The sequence below is a fragment of the Eschrichtius robustus genome, chromosome X, assembly GCF_028021215.1.
Source record: "Eschrichtius robustus isolate mEscRob2 chromosome X, mEscRob2.pri, whole genome shotgun sequence".
Lineage (NCBI taxonomy): Eukaryota > Metazoa > Chordata > Mammalia > Artiodactyla > Eschrichtiidae > Eschrichtius > Eschrichtius robustus.
This window is the reverse complement of record NC_090845.1, coordinates 45,950,607-45,973,076: the sequence shown is the minus strand read 5'-3', so window position 1 is coordinate 45,973,076 and position 22,470 is coordinate 45,950,607. Positions and strand designations below refer to the sequence as shown.

General features: G+C 42.4%; 1 protein-coding gene across 5 annotated transcripts in view; it reads right to left on the bottom strand.

Annotated features, from left to right (window-relative positions):
- Positions 1-7,993: 7,993 nt before the first annotated feature.
- Positions 7,994-22,470, bottom strand: part of CLCN5 (chloride voltage-gated channel 5) — a 154,471-nt gene continuing 139,994 nt past the window's right edge. For all 5 annotated transcript variants that reach the window (XM_068534132.1, XM_068534133.1, XM_068534134.1 and 2 more), the window contains 6 exons: positions 21,350-21,430; positions 20,577-21,119; positions 18,607-18,793; positions 17,210-17,608; positions 16,122-16,338; positions 7,994-14,771 (listed from right to left, as the gene is read on the bottom strand). In XM_068534132.1, the coding sequence (XP_068390233.1) occupies positions 14,681-14,771; positions 16,122-16,338; positions 17,210-17,608; positions 18,607-18,793; positions 20,577-21,119; positions 21,350-21,430 (1,518 nt within the window). In that variant the 3' untranslated portion in view covers positions 7,994-14,680. The remainder of the gene's footprint in view (positions 14,772-16,121; positions 16,339-17,209; positions 17,609-18,606; positions 18,794-20,576; positions 21,120-21,349; positions 21,431-22,470) is intronic.

Below are 22,470 nucleotides of genomic sequence, written 5' to 3'. Positions count from 1 at the left end.
CACACACACACACACACTATTGGTTTTGTTTCTGTGGCGAACCCTAACTAATTCAGCAAAGAAGCAAGAGTGACCTCTGGCTGACAGTAAGCTAGGAACTGACGCCTTCAGTGTGGCAGCCCACAAGGAATTGAATGTTACCAATAATCATGTGAGCTTGGATGTGGATTCTTCCCCAGTTGAGCCTCAGATGAGAGCCCAGCCCTGGCCAATACCTTGATTTCAGCCTTGAAAACAACCCAGCTAAGCTTTGCCAAGACTCTTGATCCACAGAAACTGTGAGATAATAAACGTGTATTGTTTGAAGCCACTAAGTCTGTGGTAATAGTGTTACACAGCAATAGACAACTAATAAAAGAAGGTATGGAAACTTGGAGATTCCTTTCTATTTAATGAGTCCTACTTTTTCTTTCAAGAGCTCTCCTAGCTTTCAGTAAGTCAGTCCTGTGTAATGCTTCCTTAGCAAAAATAGCCTATGGAAATATTGAAGCATTGTGGTATTATAGAAAGAGGCTCGGGAGTCATACAGACCTGGACTTGAATTCCACCTCCACCACTTCCTATCTGTATAACCTAGGACGAGTCACTTCACCCTCCCACCAGCATGAGCATCCCTTTCCTCAGCTGACATAGGGTATAATAACAGTATCTGTTTCTCAAGGTTGTTGTGGGGATTAAACAAAATAATAGATGTAAAGCATGGAATCTACCACTTCAAACAAAGCGAGCACTCAATACGTGGAAATATTTTAAATGCTAATTTGTGGAGGGTTCCTAAGCCTGCAAAACCCCAAGGATGAACACCATTGCCTATGGCTGCCCCAGATCCAGGGCTACTTGGTCATCTCGGGTAACAACTGGTAGTGGCATGATGCCACCATTCTCTCTAGATAGCAAAAGCCTGGAAGTACCAGGCCCAATAAATATTTGCTGAAAGAGTACAAGGAAAAGAAACAAAAAGCCTCTACTAGACTGTAAGCCCTATGAAGACAAGGACCATGTCTGTGTTGTTGGCCACCGTACATCCAGCACTCAACACAGTGCTTGGGACAGAATTGATGTTCAATAAATAGTTGCTGAATGAATGAACGAATGACTACCTCATAATGGGGCATGAAGGGAAGTAGGTTGGGTGTTTATTTCCAACGTGTGTCTTCTCCACCTGAATGGCTCCCCAGAGATCCCTGATACAAGTACTGGGGCCGTCCAGGGGCTCCCTTTAGACCTAATTATTTCTACTACTGTCTTGGGGAATGGTTAATTTCCCCCAAAGGGAGACAAATAACTGTGAGCAGAAGGGCCCTGGTTATTTAATTAGAGCGAAATAGAAGTAGAATGCCATTTTTTTAAGCATTTACTGGGTACCAGGCACTGCTGAGCTTTTTATACACATTATCTGTCTCATTTATTTCTTACCACAACTCTCTAGGTTAGGTATTAACATTATCCCCCTTTGGCAGAAAAGATTACCGAGGTACAGAGAGGTTAGGTGCCTTGCCTAGGATCACACAGCTGGTAACTGAGAGCTAGGACATGAACTTAGGCCTGTCAGACTCCAAAGCCTATGCTCTTTCTACTACAGCAGTATTGGGATCTGGCAGTAGCCACAGACTTTTAGAAAGACAGCGGGCAGGGACCCTATCTTATTTGCCTTTGTGCCTCGAGTTCTGTCAGAGTGGCTGTCAAGTAGTAGAGATTCAATAAATGCTTAATAAACAAATCTATCAGTGAAGAACTCTTCCCATTCATTTGATCATTCATTCAATAAATATTTACTGAGTGCCTCTAGTGTGCCAGGTATGTCTAGGTAGAAGCTGGGCATATAGTGGTGGACAAAAATCCCTATGGAACTTACATTCTAATTGGGGGAAATATACTACAAACACATAACTAAGAAAACCTCAGATGACGATGACTACTCTGAAGAAAAAAGAGCATGAATTAATTAAGAATGACTGGGAGGTGAGGGAAGGCTTCTATAAGAGAGGTCATTTAAACTGAATAATAAGAAGGTACTAATCATGCAAAAGTCTGAGGGAGGTACATTTGAGGAAAATGAAACAGCTAGTGCAAAGATCCTGAGGCAGGAATAAACTGGGTGTGTGAGGAACTGAAGAAAAAAAAAAAAAAAAGGTAGTGTGCTGGTAGCAAGTGAGAGAGAGGCTGAACACTAAGAGATGAGGTGTATTAGGTTGTTGGGGCTGCCATAACAAAGTGCCACAAACCAGGTGGTTTAAACAACAGAAATGTTTATTGCCTCAGTTCTGGAGGCTAGAAGTCCAAGATTAAGGTGTTGGCAGGGTTGGTTCCTTCTATGGCTGTGAGGGAGAATCTGTTTGTGCCTCTCTCCTAGATTCTGGTGGTTTGCTGGCAAACTTTGGTGTTCCTTGGCTTGTAGATACATCACCCCAATCTCCACCTTCATCTTTACCTGGCATTCTGGGTGTGTGTGCGCGTGCACGCGTGTGTATGCGCATGCACTTGCTTCCAAATTTCTCCTTCTTATAAGGACGCCAGTCATATTGGATTAGGGCCTGACCTACTCCAGTATGACCTCATCCTAATTTAACTAATCACATCTGCAAGGGCCCTATTTCCAAATAAGGTCACATTCTGAGGTACTGGGGGTTAGGACTTTAACACATGAATTTTAGGTGGACACAATTCAACGCATAACATGAAGTTAGCAAGATAGGCCAGATGAAGGTCATGGAAGGCCTCAGAGGCCAGGGTAAGGGGTTTGGATTTGCTCTGGATGTAATGGGTAGCTACCAAAGGGTTTCAAATCAGGCAACTGACATGATCTGATTTATCTTTGAAAAGGATCATTTTGTCTGCTGTGTTAGAATATGAAAGAAAACAGTCCCTGTGTCTGCATGAGTCATATGGCTCCCCTGCTGGGGATGGGAATTCTCATCATAACAACCACTTACTGGACCTGAGGCTTTAGTTTTCTTTATTTATCATTAGTTTGCAAGAAAAACAAATTTAGCTTCCAACTGATGAGATGAACACATATTTATAGCCACATATAAAAATACTGTTTTCTTTCCTGGCTGTTTACTTTTAAAAAATTATAAAAGTGACATATGCTCCCGGTAAAAACTTCAAATAATACGAAGGGAAGTCAATTAGTAAATACAGGCCCCCAGACACTGCTCCCCAACCCCAATCCATCCCCACTTCTCACTTTTCTACACAAGCACATTTTTTAAAAAACCTCTTTGGAGATCCCCTTCCTAGGATTGCTTCTCATCACCTCTACACACCTCTATACAGATTCTTACCCACAGTATATTCTTAACACTAGGCCAACTGTCCAACCAGGCAGGCTCCTGTTACTCTCTTCGCATAAACTGGCCTAGAAACAGTCAGGATGAACAGGAGCACGTAGCCATAAGATTAGTTTGGACCTGGGGTCAAAAACACTGAGTTCCAGCCTCTGTTACAACACTTCCTGCCTCTGAGATACTGAGCAAATCACAAACAAGTCTTAGTCTTAGTATCCTCGTATTTTGCCTATCTCACGGGGTTGATGTGAAGTTCAAGGGTGTTTGTGTAACAGAATATTTCTAAGTATATTGCTGCTAGTGTAGACAACCCTCCTCTCCACTCCCCATATTCACACAGCCGCATCTGTTGGTATTCACCCACATACGAGGGAGTAACTAGAACTAGAAAGAGAAGTTATGCTGGAGGACAGGCAAGGAAGGAAAGGGTACAATCGACTTTCTCAGGCTGGGTGATACCTGGGGTAGGGAAGGGTTCTCTGAGTGGCTTTGCAGGCTTCAGCTGTGGTCAAGTGGGGGCTGGTGCTAGAGGGAAAAAATGTAGGTGCATCCCTCTTGACAACCATAGCTGACAGATTGGTTTGAGTGTAGCTGGGATGCCCTGATTCCAGAGTCTCAGAGGCAGAAATAATTGGAAAACACTTTGGTGGGAGAGGAGGTGCCAAGATTCTGCTAATACTCAGCAGAGGCTGCTAAGCCCACAGATATCGGACTTGGAAAAAAATTTGTCATTAGAATAGACTGCTGGTTGATGCCACTCTTAACTGACTGTGTTTTGGATTGTCATCTTGGGAATGGGTCTATTTTTTCCTTTCATTGAATCTCCATTGCCTAGTGGTGCTCAATAAATAGTGGTTGAGCGAACTGACGATTCTCATACATTACCTCCTTTAGCCCTCAGGACCAAATGAATAACAATGATGTTTGTATAGCCAACTTGTAAAACCCAGTTTTCTTACCTAGTTTCATTCATTTCAACAGTCCAAAGAGGCAGGTTTTATCATCATTACTCCTTTACAGATGAGGTTACTGAGGTCACAGAGGTCGAATCACATGGTGAATAAGTAGCAGAGCCTGAAATAAACATGCTCTTCGTCACTTACAAAGGGTTGTATGAGACGGTGATTATCAGGTTGTGACTTGTAGTATAAATTATAAGAACTGCTTGGGGGTGGGTAAGCCTGGTGTCCCTGGAAGGTGGTATACATCTAGGGAAGAGATACATCTTCAGGCAGGAAACAGGAACTAAGAAGGCAAGTTTTACACAGGCTGCTATTCTACCAGTACTGCATTTTCAGAGGACTTGCTCTGTGCTGGGCACTCTATCTGGCACTTGGGATACAAGAGTGAACAAGAGGTGGGACAATGAATTCTCCCAGGTGGTACTAAGTTGATGCCCACCACGTAGAAGTCTGATAAAGCTTCAGGGCAGGGTGAAGCCTGTAATATCCCCCATATGGTTTTTCAAATACTAGTCCAAGATCTGGCACCAAACCTCCAGGAATCTATATTTTAATACCCATTTCAGATGATTCTGCTGCACAGTCAGGGTCAGCCCGATGAGCTCATTGCACATCACAGTGGCTTCATTTTCCCCGAACTTTTAAATTAAAAGTTCTACCTCCGTCTCAGCTGTGCTATAGAGGCACTTTCAGACTAGAATATTAAAAAGGAGTGATCTCCACTACACCCCAAGGCCAGTGAGGTAACCAGAAAGATTGTCTCAACAGGAAGGAGAATCTTATGGAACACACAGCTACACTGTGTGGTCCAGGAGCCCCTTTTCAAGAGAAGACTCTTCTTCCAAGGCCAATCTCAGAGATCCTGAGTTTTGTTTGATGGAGAAAGGTAGCTATTCCTTTATAGGAAGCCTCAAGTCCAGGTCCCCTGGCTCCAAATTCTATGCTTTTTCCATTCTCTCCGTCTTCTATTCTAACTGCAGCCTCCTGAATCAAGATCCTAAAACGTCTACTTAGAGACACTAGCAGTGGGCAATGTATAGACACAGAACTTCGTCAACCCAACAGCTTGAGGAGGCCTAAGGGAACCCAAAAGCCATAAGTGTCTTTCTCTTACCCTGAATGTTGCTCTCTGCTCAGAGTCCTATTATTATTTTTGAGAATAAAATTTTATTTTTTACTTGTGGTTGTCTGAACACCTCTCTACCCCATGCCCCAGTAGCAGTTAAGATGAGATTGCTTGGGCTTCCCTGGTGGCGCAGTGGTTAAGAATCCGCCTGCCAATGCAGGGGACACGGGTTCAAGCCCTGGTCCGGGAAGATCCCACATGCCGCGGAGCAACTAAGCCCATGTGCCACAGCTACTGAGCCTGCGCTCTAGAGCCCACGAGCCACAACTACTGAGCCCACGTGCCATAACTACTGAAGCCCATGCGCCTAGAGCCCGTGCTCCACAACAAGAGAAGCCACCACAATGAGAAGCCCGTGCACAGCAATGAAGAGTAGACCCTCCACTCGCCGCAACTAGAGAAAGCCCGCGCACATCAGTGAAGACCTAATGCGACCAAAAATAAATAAATAAAATAAATTTATAAAAAAAAAAAAAAAGATGAGATTGCTTATTACGAAGGAGGGAAGAGAGGCCAGGAGAGGGGCTTTGGGAGCTCAAGAGAAGGGCAGAACCTTTGATCCTAGGGAAGGAGCTTAGGAGCCCTGGAGCTAGAGTCCAAAGGACAGGAGCTGGAGATCACTCAGGAAGAGGGGGCGACCACACTTCTTGGATTGCCAGTGTTATCGACTGGATGTTTGTGTCGCCCCCAAATTCATGCGTTGAAATCCTAACTCTCAGTGTATTTGGAGGTAGGGCCTTTGGGAGGTGATGAAGTCAGGAAGGGGGAGCCTGAACATGAACAGGGTTAGTGCCCTGATAAAAAGGACCCCAGAGAGCGCTCTAGCTCTCTTTCTGCCATGTGAGGATACAACACTTCTGTAGTCTGCAACCTGGGAGAGGGGCTCTCACCAGAACCCCACCATGCTGGCACCCTGATCTCAGACTTGCAGCCTCCAGAACTGTGAGAAATCAATTTCTTTTGTTTATAAGCCACTCCGTCTATGGTCACTTGTTATAGCAGCCTGAGCTGACTAACACACCTGGGATAGTCCCAGTTTGTCCCTGGGTAATTATTAACACCACCATCCCACTGTCAGAAGTGTCTTAGTCACACAATACATTATATGGCGATCCTAATGAAGGAAGAACTGGAGTCCTTTCCCCATTGTTTTTATCTGAGGCACTGCTTCTAAAAAGAAACTACAACTTTCAGACACCGGGACGATAGGCTCCTTAAAGGCAGGGACTGCCATGCGATTGACTTGTTTTAACAATAAGAAAAACACAGTTTATTGTATACGTTAAAAAGAGAATATCTGATCAACTAAGAAATACCTTGTGATTGAATTTTGTATTCCCAGCATCTAGCTGTATGTATGAATTAACGCTTTTTGCCCTGCCTACCCTCAGCCACAGTTTTTTTCTGACCAAACCAGAGCTATACCAGTATTTTAATGATTGCACTGACATCTGGTGGTCATTTCCAGGTTCTTCTCTGGGCAGCTCTTGTACTAGATGATGGATTAATCTGTACCTCATACTCCATCAAAGCCATTTTTATCTGAGCCCTACAGCAACTAGACATGATACTCTAATTCATCGCAAGTTGTTGAGAGCTGGTAACAGCTAGATGCAGTGTTTTTTTTCTTAGAAGGTATTTAGATTAGAGGCAGGGATGATGATAAGTGTGGAAGGGGTCCAGTAAAATGATAAAAAACATCAAAAACTGAAGTTTCCTTGTGGAATTTCAGGCTTATGAGGGAGTTATTTATACATAGAGGTGTCCTTCCTGAAATGATACCAAGTAGGCCAAAGTCATTAAAGTTCTTGGTAGCAACAAGGTATCAAGTCAACACCAGTGCAGATGTAATCAAATGTCAACGGGAGAAACTCTTAAATGAAAACTTGGACACACAGTAAACTGCCTTCCTGGTGGTCTGGCTAACAGAGAGAGGGAGGGAGAGGGGAGGAGGAATCAGATGCAGGAAAAATAGAGCGAGAAAGTAAGAAAACCATACTTCAAAGTATAGCTTTCCTTTGTTTTCTGGGTTCCAGAGAGATGTGAAAAGGAAATTTTTGCATATTCAACCACCTCCCCGAAAAGCCCCACTCCTCAGTCACTTCAAAGGGTTTCCCACAGAAAACATTTTAACCCCAACCCACCATAACAAGGATACTACTGGCCCTACTATTCATTGGAGGAACATTTCCATCACCCATCCTACTCCTTGTAATAACTGACTATAGGCAAGAGGCCTGTCAAAGCCCATAATCTTACATCATTGAAAGCTTAAAAAGAGAGAGAAAAAACACAGCTCCAGCTAATCCTCATTTCATCAGGAAAGGATCACCAATGTATGAGACAGGAACATTTAAGTAGCCATAATGAATGAGGTATCTGGAATCTCTCAGAAAATACAAGGTGCTCCTCATTTGTCTCCTTATGGTAAAAAGTATTACTCGATCTGTAAAACTAATTAAGTCTTTAATAAATCATTTTAAGAAGTGAGCCTACTAGCAGGAGTTTGCAGGTGCCTTTTACACTACCCTCCCCCAACCTCCACACCGAGCTTTTATGATCAGAAATCAATAGCTACAAAATTGAGGGTCTTCAGAAACACACCAGACACCAAATTGGATAAGGCTGTGCTTTATTACATGCATAATTACAAATCTGTGCTAAGTGAAAAATGTATAAAGCAATGGTGACCTGGGTTTAAGCCACACAGAGAAAGGGCTGGACAATCCCATTAACCATTCTGCCAAAGTCCATTCCATTGCCTTTAACGTGATTGTTTCCTTTTCTTACAATTTGCATAGCACTTACTTGTCAAAGTACTTTCCTTTCATTGTCTCAGTTTATCCTCACAACAACCCTGTGAGGTAGGTAGGGCAATTAACACTATCCCCATTTTGCAGATGGGAACACTGAGGCACAGAGCGGTTAAGATCTCGAGGCTAGTTAGTAGAAGCATAGGGAATAGAAACCAGGTCTTCTAACTCCCCAGCCCACATCTTCCTTGTTAGACTATGTTGCTATGCTTGACCAGGGAGCAGAATGAACTGTGCAGTGAGCCACAGCTTTGGTACAGGCTGTGCCTATGAACAGGGACCAACGTCTCTAAAAGTTAGAATAAAGCTAAGAAAGCGTGACTAAAGGGTTGGCAACACTCAGATAAATAATTGCTCTGAACAGCTCAGCACCAAGTTTCCTGTGGAAACTCTATTAGCTTTAGTTGACTCTAGTTTCTGGAAGCCTAGCTACTGCTAATGTCTATACCTTAGCTTCAGTTGAACTTTTACCAACTCTCAGGAACTAAAATGTCGAGTCAGACAGGTTTTCTTTGGCTACTGCAGTTGGAGCCGGCCCTACAAATGAGCTTATTACAGAGACATTCATATAGTGGCCCATGGGCTGGAACCGGCCCCTCTGATCCTCCTGGCCTCACTGGCTCACCCGACAGGTGGTATTTTTCCCACAGCCAGAAATGAATGGACAGAGGTAAGAGCAGGAGGCTGGCCTTGGTCAAATGAAGAAGAGTCACCATCATTACATCAATGGCATCCTTAGGTGACATGACCAGGGTGCTGTCCGTCAAGCCCAACTCCTTTCTGGCCTGTACCTGGTTAGCAGCATAGCTTCAAAAGACAGTTTAAAAGAACAAAATATTAAACACATCATTTTTTACCTAGAATGAAATTCTTAGTCATTACATAGTCCCAAGGGACCAAATATATAATAAAAAGTAAATATTTATTAAAATCTGAGTGCTAAAAAGGCAGGACAATGGGAAAGAGAGAGAAGGGATAAAGTGAAATGGAGGAGGGAAAAGGAGCACTCTTGAAGGACCATATATATGAGGTACACTCAATAAGCTAATGAGGCTAAACATTCCTACCCTGACAAAACCATCTCAGGCCATTCTCTCATCTCCATTCTGCCAGGTGGCATTTCACTCATCAAACCCTAGACCGCCTCTCACTTTCGACAGATTTGGACTAGTAGATGATAACAAGGTTTAGCAATGAATACTTCACATGTCTGCATTGAGATGCTAAAGCCCTGGACACTGCCAACAGATACCATTGGCTTTAGCCCCTACAGTGGAGCAAAGCCCCACTGGCCCCATCAACTCAGAAGTATCTTCCATTCTCTACTCTCAGAATGATCCTCTCCCTCCTCAAGGTCCACATTCAAAACAATACACTTAGAGTAACTGAGAAAATTTTGAATTCAGGGTATTGGGGTGAGGAGAGCGAGACAGACAGAGAGACAGGGGTGGGGAGGAAAGAGGAGGAGAGGCAGAGATCATGTATTTAAACCCTCATATTTTTATACCATCACACGCTTTTTTCCCCTTAAAAGGCCAAACTTCAGGCAAGGCATTCATTCAATGAGTGTGCACCCAGAGGCTGAAGGCCCTTTGGCAGGAACTTAGGGGTAGGAATTTACGACTGTGGGATTGGGCTGGATGACCTGATAGGTCCCATCCAAGAAACGCAAACTCTGCACATCACAGACCTTCTTTCTTTCTTGGGTGATTTGGCAAAATCAGACTACAAGGTGGAAAAACCGATTTTGCTCCCTATGTCACTTCAAAACTTTGCCGAGATGCAGATGTTTAGAAATGAGACTGTGACCAGCAAACATTTAGGGAGTATAACTTGAAGTTGCTAACACCTACTAGTCCAGGAACTCCTCCCCTTGGGGCAAGCAACCAAAATCGAGGCAGAGCACAGCTCAGTGGTTACCACAGGTCCACCAGACCAATTTCACTTCAAATTTACACAGCTCCCTGAGCTCTGAGAAAGCCTCACCTTTTTCTTTGTAATCTACAATAAGTACATACCAGGGAGGCTAACAATATAGATTTTTAAAATATTTTGCTATCAGAATTCAAGATAAGCTACCTAAAGCTTATCACTTAGGCAATGGCAGTAGATGTTGCCCTCCTCCGCGAGATGTCTGGTCTTGGGTCAGCCCTCTCCACAAAAGTAGACTGCCTCCACCAAATGCTGCTTTGAGCCTCTTGGTTGCTTGGAAAGCCTGGTCTTTGGGAGACTACTAATTTTTTCTCTCCTTGAGGCACATGATCAAGTAGTTTATAAATGTCGGGGTGTCTGGCTTGGGGCATGGAATGGCCTTCCTCCCACCATCTTACAAGAACTCGTATACTTGTTTACTAGGGTTTTTCCACTGCCATAACTTGCCATTTTCTCTCCAAAGGGAATCCAGGTTATCCCCAGAGGTGGTTAAAAATAAAATCAAGGTCGTAGGATATTGAAGTTCAGACCACATATTTAGACATCTTTTTTTTTAAGGACTCAATATTTCACCTCCCCTTTACTTTCTGAACTCCTAATTTTTCTCAGAGTTTTTAAGAGCTCAATACTCTATGCACCACCATGAAAGATGCTCTCCTGCTTTCTCTGAACAGATGAGTGGCCTGCGTTTGGCTCTGATCCAGTGAAAGTAAACCGATTCCTCACAATACACTGTGGTCAGTCATCAGCAAGTACTCTGGCAATATAAAACACACTGGTCATGTCAAATTTTCAATTGTCTTCACTATCATTTATTAAAAACTCAACTTCAAAAACTGTACTCCTTGTGATTTATTAAAAAACAAAACCAAAAGATACTGTGGGGTAACAAGTACACCTTCCTACTCATCACCTAACTAAAATCAAGGTCACGATCCAACTGGGACAGGTGATCCAAATACTTAAAACATACAGCAGTGATTACTTTCCCTGATGGACTCTCTTGCACACTGTTTTAAAAAACATTTTTGCTCCCCCGACACCTGAATGGGTTCATAAATTCATAGTTAAGAATTACTTCACAGCCTTAGACCACACAAAGTCCCCATTACTTTATCATTCTCGTGTTCATGCACAATTGAAGACTTGCTAGAGACATTTATGCTTCTTCTCTGCTCTTCCTGTAAATGGTTCAGATTCAGCCTCTGGTGCCAAAACAACGGAACTGCTTTGCAGTTCCATCAGCAAATTAATCGACTGCTCTGCCAGCTGGCAAATACAAAGTACCATCAATGTCAGATTATCCACCAGAGGATATCTGCTCTGTGGATTATACCACCTCTACTCCACAGCTGGGCTGAGCCTGAAGGACACCAGAGCCAGAAAAGAGGGGGAGTGTCTGAACGTACATCCAAATAGAAGTGATCTTAAAAGTGGCCATTATTTTGCTTGTTCAGTCCCCTGCTTCTGCCAATGGCATAACTAATAATGCCTTAACTATTTCGGCTTCTTTAATTCTTTACGTCACAGATCTGAAGATACAAAATATAGCAGTTAGACTTTTACAAATCCATAGACTCTCATTCCTTTCGTGGCCTGGATGTCTACCAGATATTTTGCCTTGGAAAGCCCTAACTCTCTCGAAGCACTTATTGGCATTCTTTTGTAAATCCTTTCCGTGTGTCGGGAAACTTTCTTTCTTAATACCAGAATCGACTGGTCTCGGCTCATACTAATTTTTAAATCACAGGTTATCCAGTCTTTTGCCATTGAGGTACGTGGCCATTTGAGACTACCGACAGACCCCCCCCCCCATATCAGCTTTGTTGGTTTAAGTATGTCCAACTGCTGAATTGGCAATGGCAGAAAGAACATTTTCCTTTGCCTCAAGACAAGAAACTCTGAGTGTTAAGGTGCTGAGCTAGCAGTCTAGCAGAGAGCTCTACCACAATTAGCCAAACTTGGAGCCAAACCATAGGACTGGACATATAATGGATACCATACACTACAGCTACTTCTAGCATATGAGTTACAAGGATTCCTGAGAAGCTGAGGTTAATGAATGAGATTTATCAGGAGTGAGGTATCAAAGGGATATTATTCTCTGGAGGGCCAATCGATGCTTAGTATCTAGAAAGTATACCTTGGCACAGTGTTATCTGATTTCTTGAATTTATTCTCTGAAGTAGCACCTGAACACTGGCTCATCTGTCTCAAATCAAAATCAGAGCCTAGAAGAAACACAAAGGCAAACTTAGACACCCTCCATATCACTGCTGTACTATGAAATGCGACCAAACCTTTCACCATCATCAAATACCAGAAATACTAACATTTCCTGTTTTGAAAACTTTAGTTGGACGGCTGATAAGAAAAGACAGGTAGTGAACCAGAAGTACACACATAAGAACTTTGATTTGTGCACAACAGACGTGGTGGTCAGGCAAATAGCCTCATCTCGTGTGAGGGAATCAGTGGTACAGGAGGGACAAAAGACGTGAAGTTACTGAGTCGTGACTATAATATAATATAACCTAGGGAGGTTTTTGTCTTTTTCATTAAAATGCTAGAGTGATATACTTAAAAGGAGAAACTCTGGTGACTGCCTTGATATTTTAAAGATAAAAATCAAAATAAGCCTTGGCTCCCCAGTTCTAGGCAATAAAAGAATTTCAGATTTTGGAAAGATAAGAAACTAGGGGTAAAAAATCCTAGAATCAGAGATCGGCAACTTTTAAAATGAGGTACGCTGAGGTGCTTGGAGTGGGAGGAGAGGCTATGCCGAGTGACTGCTGATTCTAGGCTAGAAGGATGGTGGGAAGCGCTGGGAACAGACTTGTAAAATGGGAAAGGCTCAACTCCCACCCTTAGCATTTGAGTCTCACTGCTGTGGGCGTCAGCGTGGAAATGGAGCTACTGGGCTATAGAGCAAAGCAAATGGTTGTGCGTCACCTCTGGTCCATGGGCTGTAAGACTGTAGAGGCTGGGTTTGCAATTTAACTAGCCCTGGGAGTTATTTTTTTGTAACAGGAATGATTAACCGGGCACACTACTCAATCCCAAAGAGAGGACTCAGGACTGAGGCGTGGGAAAGGGAGAATGGAGGAGGAACAACAGCACGTGGGTAAAACTGTAGAAAACGAAACAGTAGTTGGAATGATGACGGTGGCTCTGTAACTCCACCAGGTGTCCTTAGAGTGTGATGTTTTCTACTGCGGTAAAGGTGGTAGGAAATTGAGGCAGGCACCTTTTCAATTGTATACAAGCACCTTTGGTGTCACCAGGCCTTGTCCATACCCCTGGGCCTCAGGATGGTTCTGCATTTTATTTAGAATTCTAAGGAGCCTCAAGGGAGTCACAGCTGCCTATCCTGTTCCAATGCCTTGACTATACCTGAAAGTACCCCAAGCCTAAATTCACGATCACAGGGACAACACTGGCCTGTTATATACATGTACTTAACACTGGGAGGAGGCATGAGTGCCCAGTCATTTTACTACTGGTGGTTGTCATGAAGGAATGCATGAGAACGCAGCTACAGCTCGGGATCTTCCCTGGTTTACCAGTATGCAGTCTAGACTTGGTTCCCTTTACTATTCTTACATATTCCAGAAGCCAAAAGCACCATCACTCATGGAGGTGGCATCTGGGTAAGAGCTGGGACCTCACAAAAATGTGAAAGTCCTGGTCATTGACTTTGCTTAGAACTTTACTAATCATTTGTTTCAAGGAAGATGGAGAAATCATTCCTTGCTACTAACAAATTCATGGCAAAGTCCTTGTCTACTAGCTAACAAAGGCCATCTGGAAAATTACCCTTTTTGCAGACAAGGAGAAAATTCTATAACTTATCTTTTGTGCACTTCAAAAGAGTACCAGGAACAAGCAAGCTATAAAAGTCAACCTCTCTACATCCATTTAGAGGAGATTAACCAAAGCAGCATTGTCTTATAATCAGATATTAAAATTAACATACACATACACACACATAAACTAATGATGCTAAATACTGTAACAAGAACAAGATAACATTTGAACTGAATTCACAGTCTGGAAAATACCATTACTATTTTCCTTCTGGCTTTCCTTTCTGTGGTTGGAAAAGCAAAGTCCCTGGTTTACACTTCATCTTCCACCAATGACAGAGTCCAAAAAAGTGACTTTTTCATGAGCTTCCTGCAGGCTATAGGTCAGGACGGTTGGAATTTTTCTTGCATAGTTTTCAGTGATTGCATATTGGCTAACACTTATGTTTTAAATTAAAAAAAATCTTTAAAACAAAGAAAAAAAAAGAATTAAACCATAGCAATCTTCTTTACTCTTTCATGAAATCTTCCTAATGCAATATCACAGAAGCCTAACTGAATTTTCTCCTAAAGAGAAGATTAATTTCCAGAGATTATGTAGTGCAACTGGTTAACTTGTAGGAAAGAGACAACACACTAATATAACTTCACCATCCAAATGTGGGAAATGTTTTTTGGGTACCCAGTTAATAAAATATATCCATGGTCTGCAACGTCCTTCCTGTTTTATATCCAGTACAGCCCTGTGATTCTAGTTGAAGAGAATGGAATCAGGATCTTGGTTCGCCATCTGTGCTATATGCTTTAGCACATCCTTTTTGGTAATGATTCCAAGCAATCGCCTAAAAGACAAAACAAGACAAAAATTAATCTGTAGTTAAAATAACATTCTCAAAGGTGACACTTTCTGTGGTCCTTTTCATCTTTGTCTTTGAATACTATCTGCACTTACAGAATGATGACAGGACTAGATTACATGTACCAGGCAAATGGGACAATGCATGGGTCGCTAAGCATGCTCTAAGCACTTCTTCCTCTAGGTCTTAAATCCTGCTATTTCCTGTGGTCTAAATATTCTTCTCTATATATACAAATCTTACCTTTTGCAACCCAGTTCAAATGTCCCTCTTCCAGAACACCTTCCCCGATCCTACGAGCCAGTAATAACTGTGCCCTCCTCCTGGGAACAGCATGTTCTGTGCACACCTCTTCCATAGCATTTGTCCAGTTTTCTGTGTTCTCAGCTTCCCTATAACACTGTATGCTTCTTGAGGGCAGAGAAGGGTCTCATTGCTTTTTGCCTCTCCCCGGAATCTAGTGGAATGCCTTCTTACATGAAGTACAGATTCAGTAAAGGTTGAATGGATCAGTTAGGAAAAGTCCCCTTACTGATCTCAATCCTGCAAGACATCTGCTACGCTACGCAGAAATTTTAGAGGGCGAAATTCTTATATAATCACTAGATTAACATACCAGGGTCAAAAACAACAACAACAACAACAAAAAAAAAACACCCACCCTTCTCCTCAACCTCCTTTCTTTTCCAATAAAAATAGCATGGCTTCCTTTACTGGATAAGAAATATCCCAGAAAGAAAGAGCCTTAGCCTTGGGAGTCAGAAGACTTGTGTTTAGGGAGTTCCCTGGTGGCCTAGTGGTTAGGATTCTGGGCTTCCATTGCAGTGGCCTGGGTTCAATCCCTGGTCCGGGAACTGAGATCCCACAAGCTGCGTGGTGAGACCAAAACAGAAAAAAATAAAGCCTACCACTACTAGACAGTAACTGGGGGTCCTTGTGCAAATCTTTAAACCTTACTGGAACTTGGTTTTCTCACCCTCAAATAATAACAACAAAGGTATCATAAGGACCAAATACTATACATATACTACCTAATACCGTTATAATTTCAGTGCTGCCTGTTCATGAGAACATAGTTGTTTCCTTTGTGGGGGAGGAACTGAGTTATTTATAATGTGCAACCAGCAGTTCACATCTCTCAAACCCACTATCTTCCCCAAACTCCTTTTCTATTAATTATGACAAAAAAAAAGAAACACATTCATCTTCATCTCGGAGCTTCAAAAAGGTCTATAAATGCTACAAACGTTCATGTGAGTTGGGTTCTTCTTTCTTTATCTCTCTACATTCTCTTTTCCTCCCAAATCCAATTTGCCTTCACCAAAGAGCTCTCACCCATTGTGTGTAACCAGGCACTGCCGCAGTCCCAGCTTGCGGAAGATATCTACCACGATCTCCATGGGTGTAAGGTCAGTCACAGTGAAGGGGCTGAGATCCAGGATGTTCCGAAGCTTGAGGGTAGGTGGGGTGTATGGTGGCATTGGAGGAGAATGCTCGGTGAAATAAATGACAGAAGTGCTCACAACTCCATCCTGTTTTTTTCGAGCATTTTCTATTTGAAAAGTAGGAAAAAAAAGGTTGAAAGGGCTTCCCAGGTGGCGCAGTGGTTGGGAATCTGCCTGCCAATGCAGAGGACATGGGTTCGAGCCCTGGTCTGGGAGGATCCCACATGCCGCGGAGCGGCTAGGCCCGTGAGCCACAACTACTGAGCCTGCGCATCTGGAGCCTGTGCTCCGCAGCCAGAGAGGCCGCGATAGTGAGAGGCCCGCGCACCGCGATGAAGAGTGGCCCCCACTTGCCGCAACTGGAGAGAGCCCTCGCACAGAAACGAAGACCCAACACAGCAAAAATAAATAAATAAATAAATAAATAAAATAACTTCCATCCCTACCCTTGCTCCCACAGTCACTCTCTAAAAACCTTTAAAAAAAAAAAAAAAGAAGCGAACCTAAGAATTGGTTGGTTTAAAAAAAAAAAAAAAAAAAAAAAAAGTTGAAAAAGGAAGGACTACTTCTAAACTTCTGGCCCCTAACCAGTCCCCTCTCCGCTCTGTCCTTCCCCTTTTCACGCATGCATGCATGCTTAGTGATTGACTGACTGACTGTACAGTTGATTTACAATGTTGTGTTAGTTTCAGGTGTACAGCAAAGTGATTCAGTTTTATATATATGTATATATACATATAATTATATATATATCAATATATATAAGCATTCTTTTTCAGATTCTTTTCCATTACAGGTTATTACAAGATACTGAATATAGTTCCCTGTGCCATACAGTAGGTCCTTGTTGCTTATCTATTTTATATACAGTAGTGTGTACCTGTTAATCCCAAACTCCTAATTTATCCCTCCCTTCCCCTCATGCATATTTCTTTATTTCCATAGTGGATTCCCTTATCCCATTTCTGAAATCCTTACCAATTGAAATAATGAGGTCTCTTCGGAGGACAAAACCCACAAGTCTTTGGGACTCCCGGGACACCACAACTGGGAAGCCACTGTAAGTGGTTTCACTGATTACGGTCTCTACGTCTTCCACGGTCATACTGTCCTGAGTAAGGACCGTCAACAAAGGATCATTTCTCCGGGGTTTCATCACATCCATTGCCAGGGTCTTGTGAGCAAACTCTTCTTTGGCTTCAAGAAAGGGGTATCCATTGAGACGGATGTGGGCATCATAGATGCCCTCCCGCCCAAGAGCATCTGCCACCCACTTGCTTGTCATGGCTGCGGCCATCAGAGGCACAATGTATTCCAAGCCACCAGTTAGTTCAAACATTATGACAACAAGAGAAACGGTCATCCGAGTCACCCCGCCTGCAAAAAACAGACACAGGCTACTTACTGAAGGGAGCAAAAGTATAGGATTCATTACAGTTATGGGCCTGTCACAGGCCCCATCCAGAAAAAGCTACTTACCAGAAACATCACTAAAAGGAGGCCTCACCTACAGACCCCTGCAACTGCATTCAAGCAAGTTTACAATGAACATGAGTCAGACTTCTCAAAGTAATCTCTACAAAAGTACAAGATACCTCCTTCATTCTTCTTCTTTTTTTCATTCGTCTGTTGCTCCCCACCCCCCAATTATACAAGTAATTGCATAAGATCTCTATGATTTGTGTAACACTACAGATACGAGAGGTTCTCTGGGATGTGCAGGCCCACTGTGGAAAGATCAGAAAATACATATATTTTTAAAGTATATAAAAGAAAGCCATTATCCATAAGCTCACTGCCTAGAAATATGCTGAGTAAAAATTTCAAATGACTTTTTTCATAAACGTATGTTTTTATATAGATGAACTCGTATTATACGTTTAAATTCCCCACCATGCTTTTTCTCCTAACTTTATATTAGGAATACTTTGTATATTAGTACAAATGTATTTAACATTGTATTTAAAGATATTAAACCTATTAGCATCACATTCAGTGGCTGCATGGTATGGCATTATATGGATGTACTATACCATAATTTATTTAACCAGTCCCTTATTGTGCTTTTAGGTTGATTCCAGTTATTTGCTATTACACATAATACCATGATGCACATTCTTGTGCAGATCATCTTTGTCCAAATTTCTGATTAGTTCCTCAATATGACAGAATTTGAGAGAAGAATTACTCTCAAACGGGAGGAATGGAGATATACGGTAAAGAATGTTTTCTTAAAGCACTTGAAAATGGCAAGCCCAACAAGAAACGGACAGTCATCTTTAAAAAAATCTACAGTCAATTGTGCTTAATATCACTCGTCTTTATAATGCCACCTGGGTAGCAATCTCTTTGAAATCAATGCAAACAGTACTCACCCAAGCAGGCTGCAGCCCCAACCATCGCATAAAGGCCAGGGGTGATACAATCCGCTCCTTGACTGCACCAGCTATTGAAGATGGCCCAGTCATGGTGGTAATAAGCCAGCTGTTCCATCCCTACTCCCAAGAGCCGACCCGCTATAGCACCAACAGCCATGCTAGGGATAAAGAGGCCAGAAGGGATCTGCAAAGAGAAAGCAAAAGATGGTCAGTGAGAAGTGACGTGATCGTCCGGCACATGATAAGGGCTAGAGGACTGACCCTCTGCGAAGCGAACAGGCCAATGACAATTTAACTATGCACTATGCTAGCAAGTGGCTGCAAAGAGTTGTGTAATACTACAGGGACTAGAGGTTCTCTGGGACGTGCAGGCAAGGACGACTGCAAAGACGCTTACCCTGATTCGGGGTCCATCAGGCAAGAGCCTGAACTCTCCAGACCAACACAGAACTGGAGGCAGAAATTAAGCCTTTCCCAAAGAAAAAGGAAAATAGATGGAGTTTCTCATATACGCAGACATTTTCCCCAATTTTGAATTCTAATCAACAACAATTACCCTTTATTGACTATCTACAATGTTCTATGCTGGATGCTCTATGGACCAGATTTCGTGGATTCTTTACAACCACCCCAGGAGGCAGGTGTTATAATTCCCAACTCGCAAAGGACCTAAGGTGCAGAGAGGTTAAGGAACTCACCCAAGGCCAAGATTTAGTTAACACTGGTGCTGCGGTTTAATTGCAATGCTTGTAACCGCTCTCATGTATTGAATCTTGACCCATTGCTCACACAAAAAGGATGGCACATGAGGTTTCAGTTTATTTTAACAGTATAAAGAAAGAATAAATGATTAAGTTTTCTTAATGAGATAGTGACTATGGTTGCATGACTATCCCAAAAAGGAACCCCCATCTGTCTCCCCACTCTTTTTTTGACTCCTAGGATACAATAGTGCAGTCTCAATTTTCTGTGCTAAGAGAGGGAAAATGATGACAGAGATAACCCAAACAGCAGATTATTTTAAAATAGCTTGTATTCAATTCTGGAATATATTTGAATCAGGGTGGGTCTGATGGTCTGCAAATTTACTTTAGATGAAAGAATGAAGCCACGAGGTGAAAAGTAACTCAAGAAGCACTGCAAGTCTGTCCAGGGTGTTGAAGAGGATGCATATCAATTCAGAGATTACAGTACTGCCTAAACCGACTTGCTGGCTCTTATTTTCTGGTTTGAATCTCCATTTCCCTAGAGAATAGAGGAAATACCTTGGTAGCTGAGTGCTAAAGAAAAGAAACAAACAAATGAAAACCAAGGAAGAGAAGGAAAATACTTTACAAATTTTCCTTCCTGGTTTCTTCTGACACATGGAAATGATAACGGGTACTGAAAATAAAAGATGCTGGCCTAATATCAGCTTTTGATAATCTAAATATTAATTTAGGATCACCTGTGAAGTTCTTGATAATTGGACGCTGATAACAACTGTAAAAAATACATTTAGCTACATATTGGGTTGAGCCATATGAAATTGCTATTTTAGTGGTCAAAATGGTCGGCAACTTCTTTTGGTTCAACCTACTATTTTGCTTTATTCGTAACTCTAAAGCCACTTTATAAGGACCAAAAAATGTGTTGGTCAAATATTGTTTTGATACAAAATGCACTGGAATAAATACCTCAGCATCCTTTTTGAGAGGCAAAATATGTTTTCCACAGAAAAGGAGAAAATGTTTCTACTTGAAATCTCATCACTGAGGTTTGCATTTGGCCTAAAACTGGGCTTGCACAATTTTAGATAGAGGTACAATCGTCTAAGAAGTTATGAGAACACGTGGGGGTAAAAAGGGCTTTGGGTCTTCGAAGCTGGACATGCCACACGAACTATGAGAATTGTACAGTATCTTGGCTTTGCCCTCCAAACTTACAGCCACACAAATATCCACCAAGGACCAAAAGAATCTCCTCACCTTCATGCCAAAGGTGAATATAGTGATGACAATTTTCAGTATGAGTGTCAAGGCTAGCTGCCACATTGCGCTGTAGACTCCCACACCAGCCGGTCTGTCGGGCAGCTCACCCGCCTTGCTTGTGTTGAAACGGTTCTCATAATCACAGAGCTTAGAGGAGTCCAGAAGGCCACAGTCATTGAACAGCTCAGAAATGAGCTCACTTGTGCTCATACGGGTGTACTCACTGGGGAAAGCCAGGATGGCAGTGATGGCCGTCACGACGAGTACCTCTATGACAGGATACTTGCCCAACTGAGTGGTCTTACGCTTCCGACACCAGGCGATGTTGGTGCGGATAAACAAAGCTCCCCACAGACCACCAAATATGCCCAACAGAATGAAGGGTACGAGCTCAAAGAGATGCCACGGGGTGTGAAACTCCACATAAAATAGAACCAGGCGGCTGTTCCCAAATGGATTGATGGAGCGTAGAGTGAATGCTGCCACTAAAGCAGCAAAAAACGAACGCCACAGTGTTTTGAGGGGAAAGTAGTAGCTGACCTGTAAGAGAGAAAATAAGAAAGTAAACTCAGTCAACATGCGTAAACTGGGGTGAAAACTGGTGCTGCAGGAATTAGAGTTGAGGATGAAAATGGCCTGGAGATCTCCGGCCCCGTGGCAAAGCGCTGGAGTTGGGCAGAGCACTTTGGGACTGCAATGTACACAGACAATGGCCAGAATTCCTGGCACAAAATCATGTGCGTGGCTCTACAGACAGATAGAAGTATTACCTCTTCTAGGCTGAATAATACTCCGCCAATAGGTGCCCCAAAGGCTACAGATACACCGGCTGCAGCTGCAGCTGACAAGACCTACGATGCAAAACCCAAAATTAGTGATAGATCAAGGCCACTTTCCTACCTTCAATCACATTTTAAAAAGGAATGTTAGTGGTTACTAAACATAAAAAAACAATTTTATATGCTCCATATCCAGTTTATCAAAAATGAAGTTCAATGTATATTTACTTTGAGAGCAAACACTGTATGCTGAATTTTGAACACATGGTTCACATGCTGGAACATGTAGAGGGCCTTCCTTCGTAATTAATTTAGGCATGTAGTTGATTCCAAATTATGCCCCCCCATCCCCAACACTCCCAATTCCGTAACTGATTTTGAGTCTGCAGACCTATTTACCACCTAAATGAAATACTTCCAGTGATGTATTTACATAGCACTTTCTTTATAAAGGAAAGCTTTTAAAATGAGATTTTAAAGGCTCTAATGATACAAAACTGAAGTAATGATTGGCTCACAGCTAGTCAGAAGTTGAAAATATTCAGACAATAAGTATTTAGAGTTTCCTGTACTATGTGCCCTACTCCATGCCTAGTGACCTATGGAGACAGAAGTAGGGGGGCGACTAGAGGCAAAATTGGGGATAGATTTTGAAAAGAAGAGAAGACCTAAATGTGTTTAGGTGTGGCAAGGAAAAGGGTGAGGAGGGAGAGGAAGAGGAAGAAGCTGTCAGAGAGAAATTAAAAGGGACAAGGAGATGGGGAAAGAGAGCAAGTGATATTTCGAGAGCACCATCTTTGTATATCATAGGCATTGGCGTGTGTATGTAAAAGGTGCATGAGAAACACACCAGAATTAATAGAAGGATATAAAGTCCTTTCATTGGATTCTGGTTGCTGTGGAGTGGTATATAATTTGTGGTAGTGAGGAACTATTTTTAAAAGGAGGTTGAATAAAATTAAGAGTTTTTGAAGAAAAAATGGTTCTCGGCAAAAATAAATAGGCAGGTTTCTCTGGGAGTGCAGGATGGCCAAAGAAAATGAAGGGGGTTGGGGGGAAGAGTGATCTCTGGTGCTAGCTGGGGAGGACTTTGAAATTCAAGGCTAGAATGA